The sequence below is a fragment of the Pelodiscus sinensis genome, chromosome 19 (genome assembly GCF_052426305.1).
Source record: "Pelodiscus sinensis isolate ZL-2025 chromosome 19, ASM5242630v1, whole genome shotgun sequence".
In the NCBI taxonomy this organism is placed as follows: Eukaryota; Metazoa; Chordata; order Testudines; family Trionychidae; genus Pelodiscus; species Pelodiscus sinensis.
The window spans coordinates 35,362,620-35,378,810 of NC_143070.1; the positions used below are offsets into that span (position 1 = coordinate 35,362,620).

At 50.4% G+C, this 16,191-nt stretch overlaps 1 protein-coding gene across 4 annotated transcripts; it reads left to right on the plus strand.

The window, feature by feature from the left end:
- Positions 1–851: 851 nt before the first annotated feature.
- On the plus strand, positions 852–11,855 carry LOC102460554 (uncharacterized). Of its 4 annotated transcripts, XM_075913546.2 has the most exons (4): positions 852–1,202; positions 2,413–2,613; positions 5,309–5,422; positions 5,718–11,855. In XM_075913546.2, exons 2-4 carry the CDS (start codon positions 2,427–2,429, stop codon positions 7,775–7,777), a joined length of 2,361 nt encoding a protein of 786 aa, XP_075769661.2. In that variant the 5' UTR covers positions 852–1,202; positions 2,413–2,426; the 3' UTR covers positions 7,778–11,855. The 4 variants fall into 4 exon arrangements, with proteins under 4 accessions (XP_075769661.2, XP_089627374.1, XP_089627373.1 ...); XM_089771248.1 differs by lacking the exon at positions 5,309–5,422 and having other exon boundaries at positions 853–1,202; XM_089771247.1 differs by lacking the exon at positions 852–1,202 and having other exon boundaries at positions 1,978–2,613.
- Positions 11,856–16,191: the final 4,336 nt, after the last annotated feature.

Below are 16,191 nucleotides of genomic sequence, written 5' to 3' on the forward strand. Positions count from 1 at the left end.
AGCTGTGCACAGTGATCCCGTACACGTGTGTGCAGCTGTGCATGCAGTGCACCCGTGCACTTCTGTGTGTGTGTTGTGTGCGCGCAGCGGTTACAAGTGTCATGTCACAGCCTCACACAGTGATCCCATGCACTTGTGTATATGTGTGTGTGCAGCTGTGCACAGTGATCCCATACACATGTGTGTGCAGCTGTGCATGCAGTGCACCCGTGCACTTCTGTGTGTGTTTTGTGTGCACGCAGCAGTTACAAGTGTCATGTCACAGCCTCACACAGTGATCCCGTGCACTTGTGTATATGTGTGTGTGCAGCTGTGCACAGTGATCCCGTACACGTGTGTGTGCAGCTGTGCACTTCTGTGTGCGTTTTGTGTGCACGCAGCAGTTACAAGTGTCATGTCACAGCCTCACACAGTGATCCCGTGCACTTGTGTATATGTGTGTGTGCAGCTGTGCACAGTGATCCCGTACACGTGTGTGTGCAGCTGTGCACTTCTGTGTGCGTTTTGTGTGCACGCAGCAGTTACAAGTGTCATGTCACAGCCTCACACAGTGATCCCGTGCACTTGTGTATACGTGTGTGTGCAGCTGTGCACAGTGATCCCGTACACGTGTGTGTGCAGCTGTGCACTTGTGTGTGTGTTTTGTGTGCACGCAGCGGTTACAAGTGTCATGTCACAGCCTCACACAGTGATCCCGTGCACTTGTGTATATGCGTGTGTGCAGCTGTGCACAGTGATCCCGTACACGTGTGTGTGCAGCTGTGCACTTGTGTGTGTGTTTTGTGTGTCTCACCCTGCGGCCACCTCCCCACGCTCTCCCCCTGGGGGCCGCCGAAGCGATCGGCCCCTGCCCGGAGCAGCTGTGGGGCCGGCCAGGGGAGCGCCCCTGCGCGGGGCTGGCTCTGCTCCATGGGTCCGGACGTGGGCAGCGCCCGGGGCGGGCTCCCCCCGAGCGGGGCTGGTGCCAGCAGAGGGCCCTGGCGGTGGCTGCGGAGGGGAGGCTGCTCTCGGGCTGTCTGCGCTGGAGACTGGGGTTGGACTTCCTGGGTCAGACGCCGCCGCCGCCTCCATTGTGAGCCCGGAGCCCGCGCGGATCAGCTGGCGGGGGGTGCGGGGAGCCGGGTCCAGTCCCCAGCGCCGCGCGGCGCCCGGCCCGGCTGGAGCCAGCCCCGCGCGCCCAGCCCCGGAGCCGCAGCCTGCAGGTGAGGGGCGCGCCCCGGGCACAGGAGCAAGGGGGGGGGGTCCTGGCTCCCTGTGCCCCCCCTCCCCGCAGAGCCTCTCTCGGGACAAGGGGAGGGGCAGGGAGAGGGAGACTGCTGCTGAGGAATGGGGGGTGTTTCCCATCTCAGTGCCGCTTCCCGGAGCTGTGCTCTGACTGGCTCAGTGTCCCAGGGTCTGGACTTGGCAGATCTTCCCTGTTGGATTCGCCAGCTAAATGGGAGGAGACACAGTGAAATATTTAAGCGACAGCCCCTTCCAAACACTGCAATGGTTTTTGGTCCCCTTAACTTCACCTCATCTCTGCATTGTGTCCAGTTCTGGACCCCCCACTACAAAAAGGATGTAGACGCAGTGGAGAGGGTCCAGCGGAGGGCAACCAAAATGATTAGGGGGCTGGAACACATGACCTACGAGGAGAGGCTGAGGGACTTGGGTCTGTTTAGTCTGCAGAGGTGAAGAACGAGGGGGGATTTGAGAGCAGCCTTCAACTTCCTGAAGGGAGGTTCCAAAGAGGATGGAGAGAGGCTGTTCTCAGTAGTGACAGAGGGCAGAACAAGGAGCAATGGTCTCAAGTTGCGGTGGGAGAGGTCCAGATTGGATATTAGGAAAAACTATTTCCCTAGGAGGGTGGTGAAGCACTGGGATGGGTTCCCTGGGGAAGTAGTGGAGTCTCCATCCTTGACAAAGCCCTGGCTGGGTTGATTTAGTTGGGATTGGTCCTGCCTAGAGCAGGGGGCTGGACTTGATGACCTCCTGAGGTCTCTTCCAGCTCTATGGTTCTATGCTGGGGGAGGGTTTATAAAGTCTCTGTCCCTTTAGTCCTGGTGAGAGAGCCTAGGTCTGTGCTACAAAGAAATGGAGGGAGACTAGGGGCCTGAACATAGACACCTATATCCATCGTTAGGCAGGGGAACGTGCGGCTTGTGGGTCAGAACCACTGGACGCTCAGAACCGAATCCCATCGTGGCAGGTGCAGTGATGTGGAACTCGAGCCGGGTATTGAGGGAGAGGAATATGGATTTGGGATCTAACCTGTGTGTGCTGTTCATGGAATATCTAGACTCCAGCATTCGCCCAAAGCGGCCGAGTCCAGCCTGTGTGTCAGCAGGGACAGCGTCTGGGCAGAACGGGGGCGTGGAAAGGATTAAAGCCCCTTCTGAAATGTCTCCAATGGCCTTTCTCCCCCGACAGGCTGCAGGACACCCATGTCTGTCTCCAGCTCAGCCCACGGCCTGCAGAGCCAGGGACAGGAAATGGCCGTGGCGGGGCCGGTGACCTTCGAGGAGGTGGCTGTGTATTTCTCTGAGGAGGAATGGGCTTTGCTGGACCCGGGCCAGAGAGCCCTCTACTGGGACGTGATGCAGGAGAATTACGAGGCCGTGAGCTGGCTGGGTAAGGATTCCTGTCCCCTGGGGTATCACAAGCTGGGGGGAGGGGGCTCTGGAGCAGCAGGGTTGGGTTTTGTTCAGAGTCCCTCATTGTTCCCTGCTCCCCAATGTCGAGAGTCTGAGCCCCAAAATCCTGGCTCCTGTGTGAAAGACTGTCCCCTCCATGCCACCTTCCAGGGGACACAAGTTGAGAGACATACCAATAGTACTGCCTTTCCCACTGCCAGGGTCTCGATGCTCTTCCCCACCGTCTCGCCCATGGAAGAAGCCCCTGGAAGGAGGATGCGGTTCCCGGACTCCTTCCCTGGCTGTGGCTGATCGCAGTGACATGCTGGTTCCTGCCAGGGAGAGGGGCTGGGGGCTGGAGATGAGGGGGGTGGATGAGGCCGTTCACGCCGTGTGAGCATTCAGCAGGGGGTAGCTCTGAGGTAAATAAACATGAGCAGAGCTCCTCTTGCGTTCCAGGCACTCTGCTTGGCGTTGGGAGATCTGCGATCAATTCCTTGCCCTGCCACAGATTTCCTGTGTGAACCTAGGCCAAGTCACTTAGATTCTCTGTGTCCGGTCTCCTCATAGCTATTACAGTGTGTCCCTGCTTCACAGGGCTGGGGAAGAATACATACATTAGGGGAGATGCTCAGCCCCCTATAAGAACCTGACAGCACAGTGGGGTCCTGACTGACACCAGGGATCCCAGGTGCTGCTGTGGCTGATAATCTTTGCTTCCTGAAGTGGCTGTGGTGCGGTACGAATTGCTGCTGGTGCTACAGCGCGTCGTTATGGCTGCTCAGGGCGGCTCTTTCTAGCTCTCTGATGAGACAACCCCTGTCCTCTCACACCGCAGCAGTTTGGGAACAGGGGGGAAGTTACTGTCCATGGCCACTGCAGCTGGCACAGCCAGGGGACGGGTGCATGTCCCCCAGGTGGGGGACAGACAGACATGCAAACAGATTCCCTCAAATATATAGCAGATAGCTATCCCTGTCTCCACCCCTGCTGTTTCAATAGGGTCTGGCCCCTTGCTGCCCACCCTGTGGTCAGTGCGCGGTATAACTCTCCCTGTGATCAGATCCCTCCTGTTCCAGTTTATGAGCAACATTCATATTCCAGGCACATCCCATTGTCCTGGCACAACCAAACCCCGACCTTGCTTTAAGGCACGATCAGAGGAAGCTGCTTACCGAATTTGGTGGTGCTAGCTCTTACCGTGTAGGAGGAGTCCTTGGACAAACAGACAGACTGACTCACTCACTTGCAGATGGACAGACTCTTTCATATATACAGTGGGTTGCTTTGTCAGGATTCAGCACCCCTCCCGGTGCCACACAGAGACTCTGGGAACCGGCACAGTTTGTCCCGTGAGAAACATGGAAGCAAAAAGTCCACAGACTTGACTTAGAAGTTTGCAGGCTCCACTTCAGAGATTCCTGCTCTGCCTGCCAGAGAGAGAAAACTCCTCTCCTGCTTCCACATCAACCTCCATCCACCCCAGGGCACCGTCCCCCGAACCGCATGGCCCCTGGGCCTTGCTGTAGAAGGAAAGAGCCCCAGAGGGAAGGGCAGTCCCAACGAATTCCCCCAAAGCCTGCGACACACGGGGCCAGGCAGACTCCACAGGCGGTAACGATCTCTCTGCCTCTTGTGGAGGCCTGGAGGGAGCTGATGCAGATTTAGCAGAGGCAGGTGGCTTGGGTGATGATGTAGAGGTTGAATTAACTGCAGCCCTGGACCGGCGGCTCAGAGGCCTGGGTGTGGGCCCTGCTGGTGGACAGAGGCCTTGTAGAAGAAGAAGAAAACACACCCAGCAGCGTTCTCCTTGGCCGGGGGCTGGCATTAGCCCTGGGAGGAGGCAGAGCCCCATTACCCTTCCAGGGTGAGCTGATGGTTGGTCACACTCAGGGGTATCCCAAGGCAGGGTATGAACGGTGGCCAGGGAACCCTATGTCCCTTCCCACCCGATCTCCGTCCACCCGCTGCAGCCCCTGGGAGAAGAGCCTCGTCACATGGGGACTGAGAGGCAGGGGAGGGACAGCGCTAGGGCCACACTGTGCTCTTCTGGGAGGGGAACCCAAAACAAACTGGAGAAACCGATGCCAGGGCAGGTCAGCAGGAGTCTGCCCCTCCTGGGGGCCCTTACGGGAAAGGGAAGAGTAGGGACTAAGGATTCACTTTGTTGCTCAGACAACTTCTTCTGCCGCCTCCCGGCGCTAGTAGAGCCCCTGAGCCACAGAGTGGGGCAAGCCGAGCCCCCCAGCCAGGAGCGGTGTGGGCGGAGTCCTTGGGGAGCCAGAGCGCTGCTGGGGCCTGTCTCTCCATGTCCCGGTGACCTGCCATGTGGCAGCTGCAGTCTGAGCCCTGCCTGGGGGCCTTGGTGTCAGCCCTGGCCGGAGCTCCCCTGAGCAGTGTGATCCTGTCCTGCCCTGGGATGGGAGGGGCCGTGAGGCAGACTGAGTTGCACCCTAGAGAGTGCAGCAGAGAGCTCAGCTCCCCCAGGAATCAGCTGGGCCGTTCCCGAGGCAGGGGGGCTGCACCTTTACTGCAGGTGAGTGAGAGATGGGATCTTGTACCAGCCAGAGCCCCGTCTCTGCAAGGGGGGAGGAGCCTCTCTGGGTGGGCGACTCGGATCCTGGCTCTGGAAGCAGTAATGGCACAGACCTTAATGAACAAGATCAGCACTGGGTTCATTGCTCCCCGGGCAGGATTTCCAGTCTCCAAAGCTCATGCGATCTCCTGGGTGGAGCGTGGGGAGGAGCTGCGGATCCCGGATCTCCAGGGCTCTGAGGAAGGGGGGCTCGGCAGCAACACCCACACAGGTGAGCAATCAGCTAAACTGACTCAATTTCTGTGTCCTCATAGCAGGTGTCACTTCTGCATTTTCATCAAGTCTAACTGACTCGCCAGCCTGTGATCCAGTTCAGCCAGAGGGTGGGTGGGGTGGGGTGAGGTGAAGGCTGGGTTCTCTCCTTTGGGAAAGGGTTGTGAGGAAGGAGAAGGAATTCAGCTCATGATTATTCCTCCTTTCCAGCCATTCTTTGGCTGTGTTCCCCCTTTCCTGTTCCCCTTTCAGCACAGAGACTGACTCCTGTCTGGATTCTCTCTCTCTCCCAGCAGGTGATGTGATGCTGCATGAGAACAATGAGGAGAGACTTCAGCAGGAAGGACTGGAGCACGTGGCTCCATGTGGGATGTTACCAGGAAGATCTGAAGAGCATGTTTATGGGAGTCCTGTGCTGGGAGAGACCTGGCAGAGTCAGCGTAGCCCAGAATGGCAGCAGGGAAACCATGCAAGGGAGGGACAACATAAAACCAGTCACAGGAGCAGAGGGGTGAAAAGAAACAGAGAAACCGCCATTCAACAGAAAATCCCCCATCAACTCACACCCTGCACTTGCAGTGAGTGTGGGAAAAGTTTCCAATGTAGACGGGTCCTCATTTCACACCAGAGAATTCACACAAGCAAGCAACCCTTTGACTTGTCTGACTGTGGGAATAACTTCAGTCAGGGACTGCATCCAACTGACAAAACCTGTGACTGCCCTGACTGTGAGAAAAGCGTGCTATGCCAATCAGGTGTTACTGAACACCAGAGAAACCACAAGGTAGCAAACCTATTCAAGTGCTCAGACTGTGGGAAAAGCTTCAACCGGCGCTCAAATCTTCTTGATCATCAGAGAATCCACACAGGGGAGAAACCCTTCCTCTGCTCTGAGTGTGGGAAAAGCTTCCGTCGGCACTCATACCTTATTAAGCATCAGATATTACACACACGAGAGACACCCTTTAATTGTCCTGACTGCGGGAAAAGCTTCAGTGGGAACTCAGACCTTGTTAGACACAGGAGGATGCACACCGGTGAGAAACCCTTCCACTGCTTTGAGTGTGGGAAGAGCTTCCGTCAGCGCTCAATTCTTAATACACATCAGAGAACCCACACAGGCGAGAAACTCTTTAACTGCTCTGACTGTGGGAAAAGGTTTTGGCAGAGCTTCGAGCTTGTTAGACACAGGAAAATTCACACAGGAGAGAAGCCCTTCAACTGCTCTGACTGTGGGAAAAACTTCAGTCGGCGCTCATGTCTGAACAGTCATCATAGAACCCACACAGGAGAGAAACCCTTCAGCTGTTCTGACTGTGGGAAAAACTTCACTCGGCGCTCATATCTTCTTGCTCATCATAGGACCCACACAGGAGAGAAACCCTTCAGTTGCTCTGACTGTGGAAAAAACTTCAGTCGGCGCTCATATCTTAATAGTCATCATAGAACCCACACAGGAGAGAAACTCTTCAACTGTTCTCACTGCGGGAAAAGGTTTCAGCAAAGCTCCGACCTTGTTAAACACAGGAGAACTCACACAGGAGAGAAGCCCTTCAGCTGCTCTGACTGTGGGAAATGCTTCACTGAGAATGCAACCCTGATTAAGCATCAAAGAATCCACACAGGAGAGAAACCATTCAGCTGCTCTGACTGTGGGAAAAGCTTCCGTCAGCGCTCAAGTCTTCTTGATCATCAGAGAATCCACACGGGAGAGAAACCTTTCAGCTGCACTGACTGTGGGAAAAGCTTCCATCGGCCCTCAAATCTTCTTGATCATCAGAGAACCCATATAGGAGAGAAACCCTTCGGCTGCTCTGACTGTGGGAAAAGCTTCAGTAGGCGCTCATACCTTATTAAGCATCAGATATTACACACACGAGAGACACCCTTTAACTGTCCTGACTGCGGGAAAAGCTTCAGTGGGAACTCAGACCTTGTTAGACACAGGAGGATGCACACCGGTGAGAAACCCTTCCACTGCTTTGAGTGTGGGAAGAGCTTCCGTCAGCGCTCAATTCTTAATACACATCAGAGAACCCACATAGGAGAGAAACTCTTTAACTGCTCTGACTGTGGGAAAAGGTTTTGGCAGAGCTTCGAGCTTGTTAGACACAGGAAAATTCACACAGGAGACAAGCCCTTCAACTGCTCTGACTGTGGGAAAAGCTTCAGTCGGCGCTCATGTCTTAACAGTCATCATAGAACCCACACAGGAGAGAAACCCTTCAGCTGTTCTGACTGTGGGAAAAACTTCACTCGGCGCTCATATCTTCTTGCTCATCAGAGAACCCACATAGGAGAGAAACACAGCGCACAGTTAACCTGTGGAACTCCTTGCCAGAGGATGTTGTGAAGACCAAGACTTTAACAGGGTTCAAAAAAGAACTAGATACATTCAGGGAGGTTAGGTCCATCAATGGCTATTAGCAGGGCTCATCAAACTGCGGCGAGCCCTGCTTGCCAGCCGCATTGTCCAGCACAGATCGCCCGAACCTGGCTCTTCTGGGTTGCAATCTACTTGCCACGGGCGAGTAGATTGCATTATTTGTCAAGCCCTGGCTATTAGCCAGGTTTGGCAGGGATGGTGTCCCTAGCCTCTGTTTGTCAGTGGCTGGAAATGGATGACAGGAGAAGCGTTACTTGATAAATATCTTTGGTCTGATGGCTGTTTTTATTTTCACTATGGACTCTGTTGTTTTGCCGAGAGAACTGACTACTGCCAGTATACCACAAGGCCTGCTGTTATAGCTGTGCTCAGTGTTGTATGATCTCTGCTGCCCTGCAGGCTGTTCCCCTCCCATTTCGAAGCTCCAGCAAGTGTCTGACAGCTAAGTGAGCTGCTGCCTTTTGGGGAATAAACAAAGAGCAAATCACTGGAGTGCTCCTGTTCTGCCCTGCTAGGAACACCGCGGCAGGCCGGCTGCTGCTGCAGGGGAAGGGCTAGAGAGATGGCTGTGTTACAAGGACATTCCTCTGCACAGAGAGCTCACAGAGCTAGGAGGTAATCCCAAAAAGTGCAGGGATCGGCTTTGCCTTCCCACTGCACTGTGAGATGCTCACCCACAGTGCTTTGCTCTATTTGTCGACAGGGAAGCTAGCAATGTGGCCATGAAATGTCGACAATGGGAGGCAGAAAAACCGGTTTGACCAGTTTTCATTTTTGGCAACTTTTGCATGTCGACAGCACTTTTGTCGCCAAACTTTTCCAGAGTGGACGTAGCCTAAAACTGACTTGGTGCTATTTAAACTGCACCCTAGGTAGGCACCCTAGGCCGAAAGCTGGGAGGGAACCATCTCCTTTCACTCTCTCCCTGGCTCATTTGTGTAGCAGGAAGCAGCCTCTGGTGAGGCCTGCCAGATCAGGCCTCGCCCCACCTTCCCTTGGCTTGTGAATCACACTGGGGTTAGGGGAGAGCTACAGTGAGGCAGCCATATATATGCCCAGAAGCAGAAGGGTTTTTACATTCAGAAGTAGCACGGGTATTGGGCGGGTTTTTTATTGCGACAGCGTAGGTGCTGAGTGAGCTCCAGAGCCGATGGGAAGAGATGGCCCCGGAATGGGAATGTGGTAATCACAGGGGTGCTTGAGAACCTGTGTGAATCCCTCCCCCTTTCCTTAGCACAGTGGATACACACAGGTGCGGGAATGGGCTGGGATTGTCAGTGTGCGGCCCTGGCTTGGTTCTGGTGACTTTCTTGCTTTGGAACTGGTGAGTCATGTATCCTCCCCTCCTGTGTGTGTGATTCTAACCATTTTCAGCCAGAGATGGGTCTAAAAGCTGCTGCATTTCAGGCAACCGCGAGCATATGACTGAATTTCATTTACAAATCCTGCTAAGCCTAAGAATCATGCCTTCTTAAATCAAATTAAGAGACACATCAGTGATTTTTGTTGGCACCAATTTGAACTTGCTCGTCCCATCCCATTGCTCTGGTTTTGTTCAGTTTCATTTTTTGCTTAGTTTAAAAGTTTTAAGAGCCAGTCAAATTATAGTTTTAACCAAGTTACTCCACTGAATGTATTTGAGGTGAGGGCCACGTTCACATTACAAACTGTGGCCAATGCAAGTGACAGCGGCAGAAAGTGGCCGTGGTTAGTAGAACCGTTGCAAACGTGGCTCCTTGCCTCAGGGATGCTTCTATTTACCCCAGAGCACTTTCACTCTCCTCTTGCTCTCTCTGTGCGTCATGAATGCTGCACACACAGGCTGAAGAGCCTTCTGGTATTTGCAGACCCCAGGAAGAACTGCAGCCTTGGGGGCCAAGTGATTTCCAATGCCCCCTGTTTATTCCAAGCATGTGTCTAGCACAGGTAATTAGCATGGGCAGCCATATGCAACACAGGAGCACTGCTAGGGGTGCTTTCCAGGCTGGGCAATCTGAAAAAAGTATTTCAAAACTATGGGGGGTGTTACATGGTTGGGCTTCTGTGGGGCTCATGCAGAATTAGACTGACACAAGATGATTGACATCAGCATAACTATGAAATGTAGGCCAGACTTGGTTCTTTAAGTATAGCTGTTGAATTCTGCTAATTGTTAGCTAGTAGTTAATTTGAGTTACAGCAAACAACCTACGGGTGTGGTCTGTATGCTGTGAAAAATAAGCAAATATCACTGTGGTTATAACACAAAGGTTTTAGAATTCTATCCCCACTTTTACAACACTACACCATTCAACAGAGTTAACCAGCCTTGTTTTAATTTTGGATTACAGAATTTCAATTTTTAGTTAAGAATTTGTTTTTGAAGTTGCTACATTGTAGCACTCTTTTTATTTTCCCTTTTTAAAATCTGGCACATCTAATTTGAATAAGCCTTCTTGAAATGTTTAAAGATTTTCTTTTGTCATGTTTGATTACTTAAATAAATGTGGCGGGGGGGGGGGGAGGTTTATTTCAAAGTCAAGTTGAATTGTTTATCGTGGGATATCCCATCCTGTATATTTTCAGTCTCAATTAGCTGAGTGCAGTCCCATTCTAACCACAGACAAACCCATCTTTGGTTTTGTGTTACTGAGCTCGTCATTGGCACGGATCAGGGTAGTGTGACTGGTTAGCATGAGTCAATCAACAGTAAATGAGCTGAAGGGAGCAAGAGCCCTGGAAGATTATGGACTTGTTTACAACTTTTAAGAAAAAGGACTGTGAAATAAAAGAACTGTGTATGTGGCCGAGGAAGCGTTCCCAGCATTGCCACATAAGAAAATTAACAAGTAACAAGCTAACCAAGGACAGATCATTGTTTCACACTTGTGGTGAGGCAAGTGGTGCAAAAACCAGATATTTCTGGATTGGTCATAAACACACCAGTAAGAAGAAGGGATTGTCACTCATGGACACCACCTCATCTGGACTGCGTGCAACCAGTGGATGGCATCTCGTCGGACTGGCCCCTGCCGAGGGGATACATACCACACCATTTTCCCCCACGATGGGGAGTCCATTGATTCAGCACATTGGGGTGACGTGCACATCGGGCTTCCGCCTCAGCCAAATTAACCAACATTACCTGGGGTCTGGCCAGCCCCAGAGGGTGAGGGTGAGTGTGTATGTGTGTGTTAATTTGAACTAAGAATTAGGCTGCTAAATTGGGTTAAGGATTAGATGTAGATTGTTAATTATTCCATTTAAATATTGATTAATGCCTTTTAATGTCTTTTCATGCTGTTTTAATTGCTTAAGTACTAAATATACATATACATATAGCGCTTTTAAAATTTCCTCCTGAATTGCTTGCAATAAACTTGTCAAGGGTACAATCTGTATGCTGTGGGTCTCTTGTTCTGAGAGTCAGTTACAATACATGATTAGGAGGTGTTTGCTTGCCTAGAATCAAAAGAAGTAAAAATCTTAAATGAATCAAACTGTTCCATGGAATCTCTATGGACAGTAATTCCATGCTCTAATAATATGAATACAGCAGTCGAGATATATTACTACCCACCTGACCACGGTAATGATGACAAAATGCTAAGGAAAATTAGAGAGACCGTACAAATAAAAAAAAACCTCAGTAATAATGGGGGATTTCAACTATATCCATATTGACTGGGTGCATGGGACTGGATGCAGAGATAAAATTTCTTGACATGTTAAATGACTGCTTCTTGGAGCAGCTGGTTCTGGAACCCACAAGAGGAGAGGCAAGTCTAGATTTAGTCCTAGATGGAACACTGGACTTGGTCCAAGAGGTGATTATAACTGGACTATTTTGGAATTAGTGACCATAATCTAATTAAATGTAACATCCCTGTGGTGGGAAAAACACCACAGCAGCCCAACACCGTGGCGTTTAATTTCAGAAAGGGGAAGTATAGAAAAATGAGGAGACTAAACAGAAATAATGTCAAAAGTAAAATTCCAGCAAGCTGCATGGAAACTTTTTAAAAACACCATAGTAGAAACTCAGTTTAAATGTATATCCCAATTTTTTTTAAAAAAATACACAGTAAAAGAACCAAGAAAAGCAACAGTGAGAGACAAAAAAAGCATAGTTAAAAAACGGGAAGTTAAAACCCAGAGAAGTTAAACCTTAGTTCCTTGAATATTCCAGGATGCATTTCATCAGGCCCTGGTGACTTTTCCAATTTTAACTTCTGAACCTATCCCCAGCATTACTACTGTAGATATCCAACCACCATCACATTTCTGGGTGAAAACTGAAACAAAGAAGTTGTTAAGCACCTCTGCCATTTCCACATTTTCTGTTATTTCCCTCTCTTCATTGAGCAGTGAGTCTACCCTATCCTTGGTCTTCTTCTTGCCTCTAGTCTATTTGCAAAATGTTTTCTTGTTCCCCTTTATGTCTCTAGCTAGGCTGAGCTTGTTTCGGGCCGTCGCCTTTCTAATTTTACCCCTACACACTTATGTTATTTGCTTATGTTCACCCTTTGTAATTTGACCTAGAGTCCACTTTTTTTTAATATAGGACTCCTTTTTGATGTTTAGATCATTCGAGATTTCCTGGTTAAGCCAAGGTGGTCTCTTGCCAGACTTCCTATCTTTCCTACACAGTGGAATTGTTTGCTTTTGGGGCCCTTAATAAAGTCCCTATGAAAAACTGCCAGTTCTTTTCAATTGTTTTTCCTCTTGGCCTTGCTTCCCATGGGACCTTACCTACCCCTCATGGCCCCATGCAGCTGCTGTGCTTTTTCTATATTCAGACTGGCCACCAGAGGCTCATTGACAGCGGCTGCTGTCTGCACGTCTGAGCTGGGTGTTGACCTGATGGCTGTTTGTTCCGTCTTTCCATCCCACTCGCCACAATTCTTTTAGTGCTCCCCATTAGATCATTGCTGTGTAGGAGGGACTATTGGCCCCTCATTCTCAGCGGGACTTGGGGCTAGCCCCCTGCCCCAAAAGAAAGGAGAAAGGTTAATGGGAAATCAGGACTCTGAGACTAACATTCGCTTGGGGCAATGGGAGAGGACAGAGTGGGGCCAAGTTAAGGAGAGAGCAGAGACCTGAGCCAAGCTGGGGAGTGGAGCTACATAATCCAGAGACAACCAGAAAGCAGCCTATGGAGTTGACCTGTGCTGGGAGCTGGGCTGCAGCCACCAGAGGCAGAGGGGGAGAGAAGCAATCCGGGGGCAGGAGGCAGAGCAGCAGCAGTGTGACAGCAGAGCTGAGCTGGGGCTGGAGCAGGTCAGAGCCAGGTGTGGCATTAGAACAGAAGGCTTCTTGCGCAAGAGTTATTCCTCTCCCCACGAGGAATAAGCGCTCTTGTGCAAAAAGGCAGTGTGGACAGGCAACGGGTTTTTTGCGCAAGAAACCCCAATGGCTAAAATGGCCATCAGAGCTTTCTTGCGCAAGAGAGCATCCACACTGCCATGGATGCTCTTGTGCAAAAGCACATCCCTTGCTCAAAAGCACATAGCAGTGTGGACACGCTCTTGTGCAAGACCTTTTGTGCAAGAACTCTTGCACAAAACAGTTCTTGCACTAAAAGCCTGCAGTGTAGATGTAGCCCTGAAGTCTGGAGATGTAAACAATCTGATGTGTATTGGCGTTAGCCTCCAGCAAGCATGAATCCAGTTTCCTTTCCTTTTTCCCCTGCTTTTTTTCCCCTCCCACTTCTTGTTTGCCCCCAATATTCTCAACAATCCCTCAACCAATCCTTCTACTGACATTTAGCTAGCCAATAACATGATCATCTAACCAATTATATCCCGCCACCTTAATTGGTGTACACCCAGAAAAATTATTTAAACAGCAAAGAGGAACAATCAAAGAACCAGAGACAGCTACACTGGCACGTTCTCACACAAAAACTCTTTTGTGGAAGAGCTCTTCTGCAAAAGCTCTTCCAGAAGAGAGCGTCTACACTGGCATGTGCATTTGCACAAGAGCATCCATGCCAGTGTAGACGCTTTCTTGCGCAAGAAATCTCTGACAGCCATTTTAACCATAGAGCTTTCTTGTGCAAGAAATTCATGTTGCCTGTCTACACTGGCCTCTTCTGGAAGAGCTCTTGCGCAAGAGGGCTTATTCCTGAGTGGGAATGTCTGCATTTTCACGCAAGAAGCCCTGATTTTATACATTAGAACGTCAGTTTACTTGAGCAAGAACACACAGCCAGTGTAGACAGGCAGCAAGTTTTTGTGCAAGAGCGGATGCTTTTGCACGAGATTGTGCCAGTGTAGACACAGCCGGGCAGTACAGAGAAACAATACAGAGGTGGGACACATAACAAAATAATAAAGAAATCAGCATTTCACAGCCCCAACTATTGATCCGTGGGGCCTTGCCAGACAGGAAGGTATCAGCCTAAGTTTTCTTTAAATCTTCTAGGCTCTCCTCTTTATCTGTAGGTGACAGATTGGATGGCCTCTCTCACAGCCCTAAACGGCCATATTTCAATGGGACTGGTTTGGACTGTGCCAGGACATGACTCTAGATTTCCCAGCTTATGGGCATCTGCTGGAAGAGAGGAGAAGAATGGGGGTGGGAAGAGGCGTGTCTAAGTTGCACGTTCAAGGAACAGACGGAGTTGGGAGCAGAGTCTCAGGTGGAGTGGGAGTTGAGCAAACCCTGGGATTAATGTATGATTACCTGCCCTATAGAGAGGTGGTGTATTTGTGCATTCAGTGCAAAGAACTCCTGGCACTGAGAGACTGCATACATACTTTGGAGGCCAGGGTGGCTGAATCAGAGGAGCTAAAGGAGGCAGAGAGGAACATAGAGGAGACTTTCTGGGATACAGTAGAACAGACCTCCCACCTGCCCCCCTGGTCAGACAACCTCTGTGCTGTGGAGGAGCATGAAAGGCTCAGGAAAGGAGAACATTCAACAGGAGCAGAGGGAAATGATCCCGTAGTTGGGTCCCTCTTTCCAGATGATGATGTTGTGCCCTCTCGCTTGGAGGATCCCTCTCTGGGGGAGGGAACTCCAGTCATTAGGAAAAGACAGGTGTTAGTAATGGGGGATTTGGTCATCAGAAACATAGACAGCTGGGTTTGCAATGATGAGGAAACCCGCATAATAACTTACCAGCCTGGTGTCAAGGTTGAAAATCACTCCAGACATCCAGATGTGTGGTGCTGGGGAGGAGTCAGGGATCCTGGTACATTTAGGTACCAATGACATAAGGCAGAATAGGAAAGAGATCCTGGATGTCAAATCTAGGTTGCTAGAAAGAGACAAACTCAGGACCTCAAAGGTAGTGTTCTCTGAAATGCTTCCAGTCCCTGGTACTGCCACCCTTATCTGTGCACGGCCTTCAGAGCACGGTGGCCAGAGAGTGGTAGCTGTTAGCCAGGTGCCTAGCTCTGAAGGCAGCACCCCATGAAAGGCAGCACATTAGGGTAGTAATACCACAACACACACACACAGATAATAACCTTGTGACACCCCCACTCCCTACAATTCCTTTTTAGATCAGGACTCCCACAATTACACCACCATTAAATTTCACATTAAAGTATCTGACATCACAACATTTATTTTTAAAAATCACATGACTGCAACATTAACAAAAATGGACCAAGAATTTGATAGGGCTCTACCGCTAACCAAATCCAGTTTTGTTGTCAGAAGTGAAGGCTGTACTACTTTGACTGTTTCTGGCATCATTCTTTCCTTTTGTGCCATATGACTTTAGGATCCTTGCCAGTAGTTGTTGGATTGATATGACTCTGATAACTTTCTGTTAACAGCAGCTACCAGCCCAAGACTCTAGTTTTCAGGAACAGAACTGAACTCTAATGGGGTCAGTGTTCTAGGAAAGGAAGAATTATGCTCTCTTAGGTGAAATTCCAACTTCCCAGCTGCACAGAAATCCCCTCTGGAATTTTAGCAACAGCTGATTTCCAAAACCTCTGTGAATTTCTTAGTAGCTGGGATTTCTGGAATCTTCTTTGTGACAGGATTTAGGGTCTTGTCTTCAGGGAAATTTAAGAGTCTCTGGAGCAAAGGGACTGGATTCAGGGATAGTCACCTCCTAAATGGGTGTCCTGATAGCTGTGAGGCTTGGGTACTCTCCTTAGAGGTGGCAGATCCCTGCTCTAAGACCTTGGCTTAAGGGGAGGGATTGGCTTTGACATAGTCTCACACACCCTAGGGGTATGTCTACACTACCCCGCTAGTTCGAACTAGCGGGGTAATGTATGCATACCGAACTTGCTAATGAAGCCCGGGATTTGAATTTCCCGGGCTTCATTAGCATAAAGCCGGCGCCGCCATTTTTAAAAGCCTGCTAGTGCGAACCCCGTGCCGCGCGGCTACACGCGGCACGGGCTAGATAGTTCGAACTACGTAGCCATTCCGAA

Bases quoted from the DNA above. Each gene is read 5' to 3' on its own strand.
- LOC102460554 (XM_089771246.1), top strand. From the start codon at position 4,942: ATGTGGCAGCTGCAGTCTGAGCCCTGCCTGGGGGCCTTGGTGTCAGCC. The intron at 5,423-5,717 runs GTGAGCAATCAG...TCTCTCTCCCAG, and splicing joins CGGCAGCAACACCCACACAG to CAGGTGATGTGATGCTGCAT.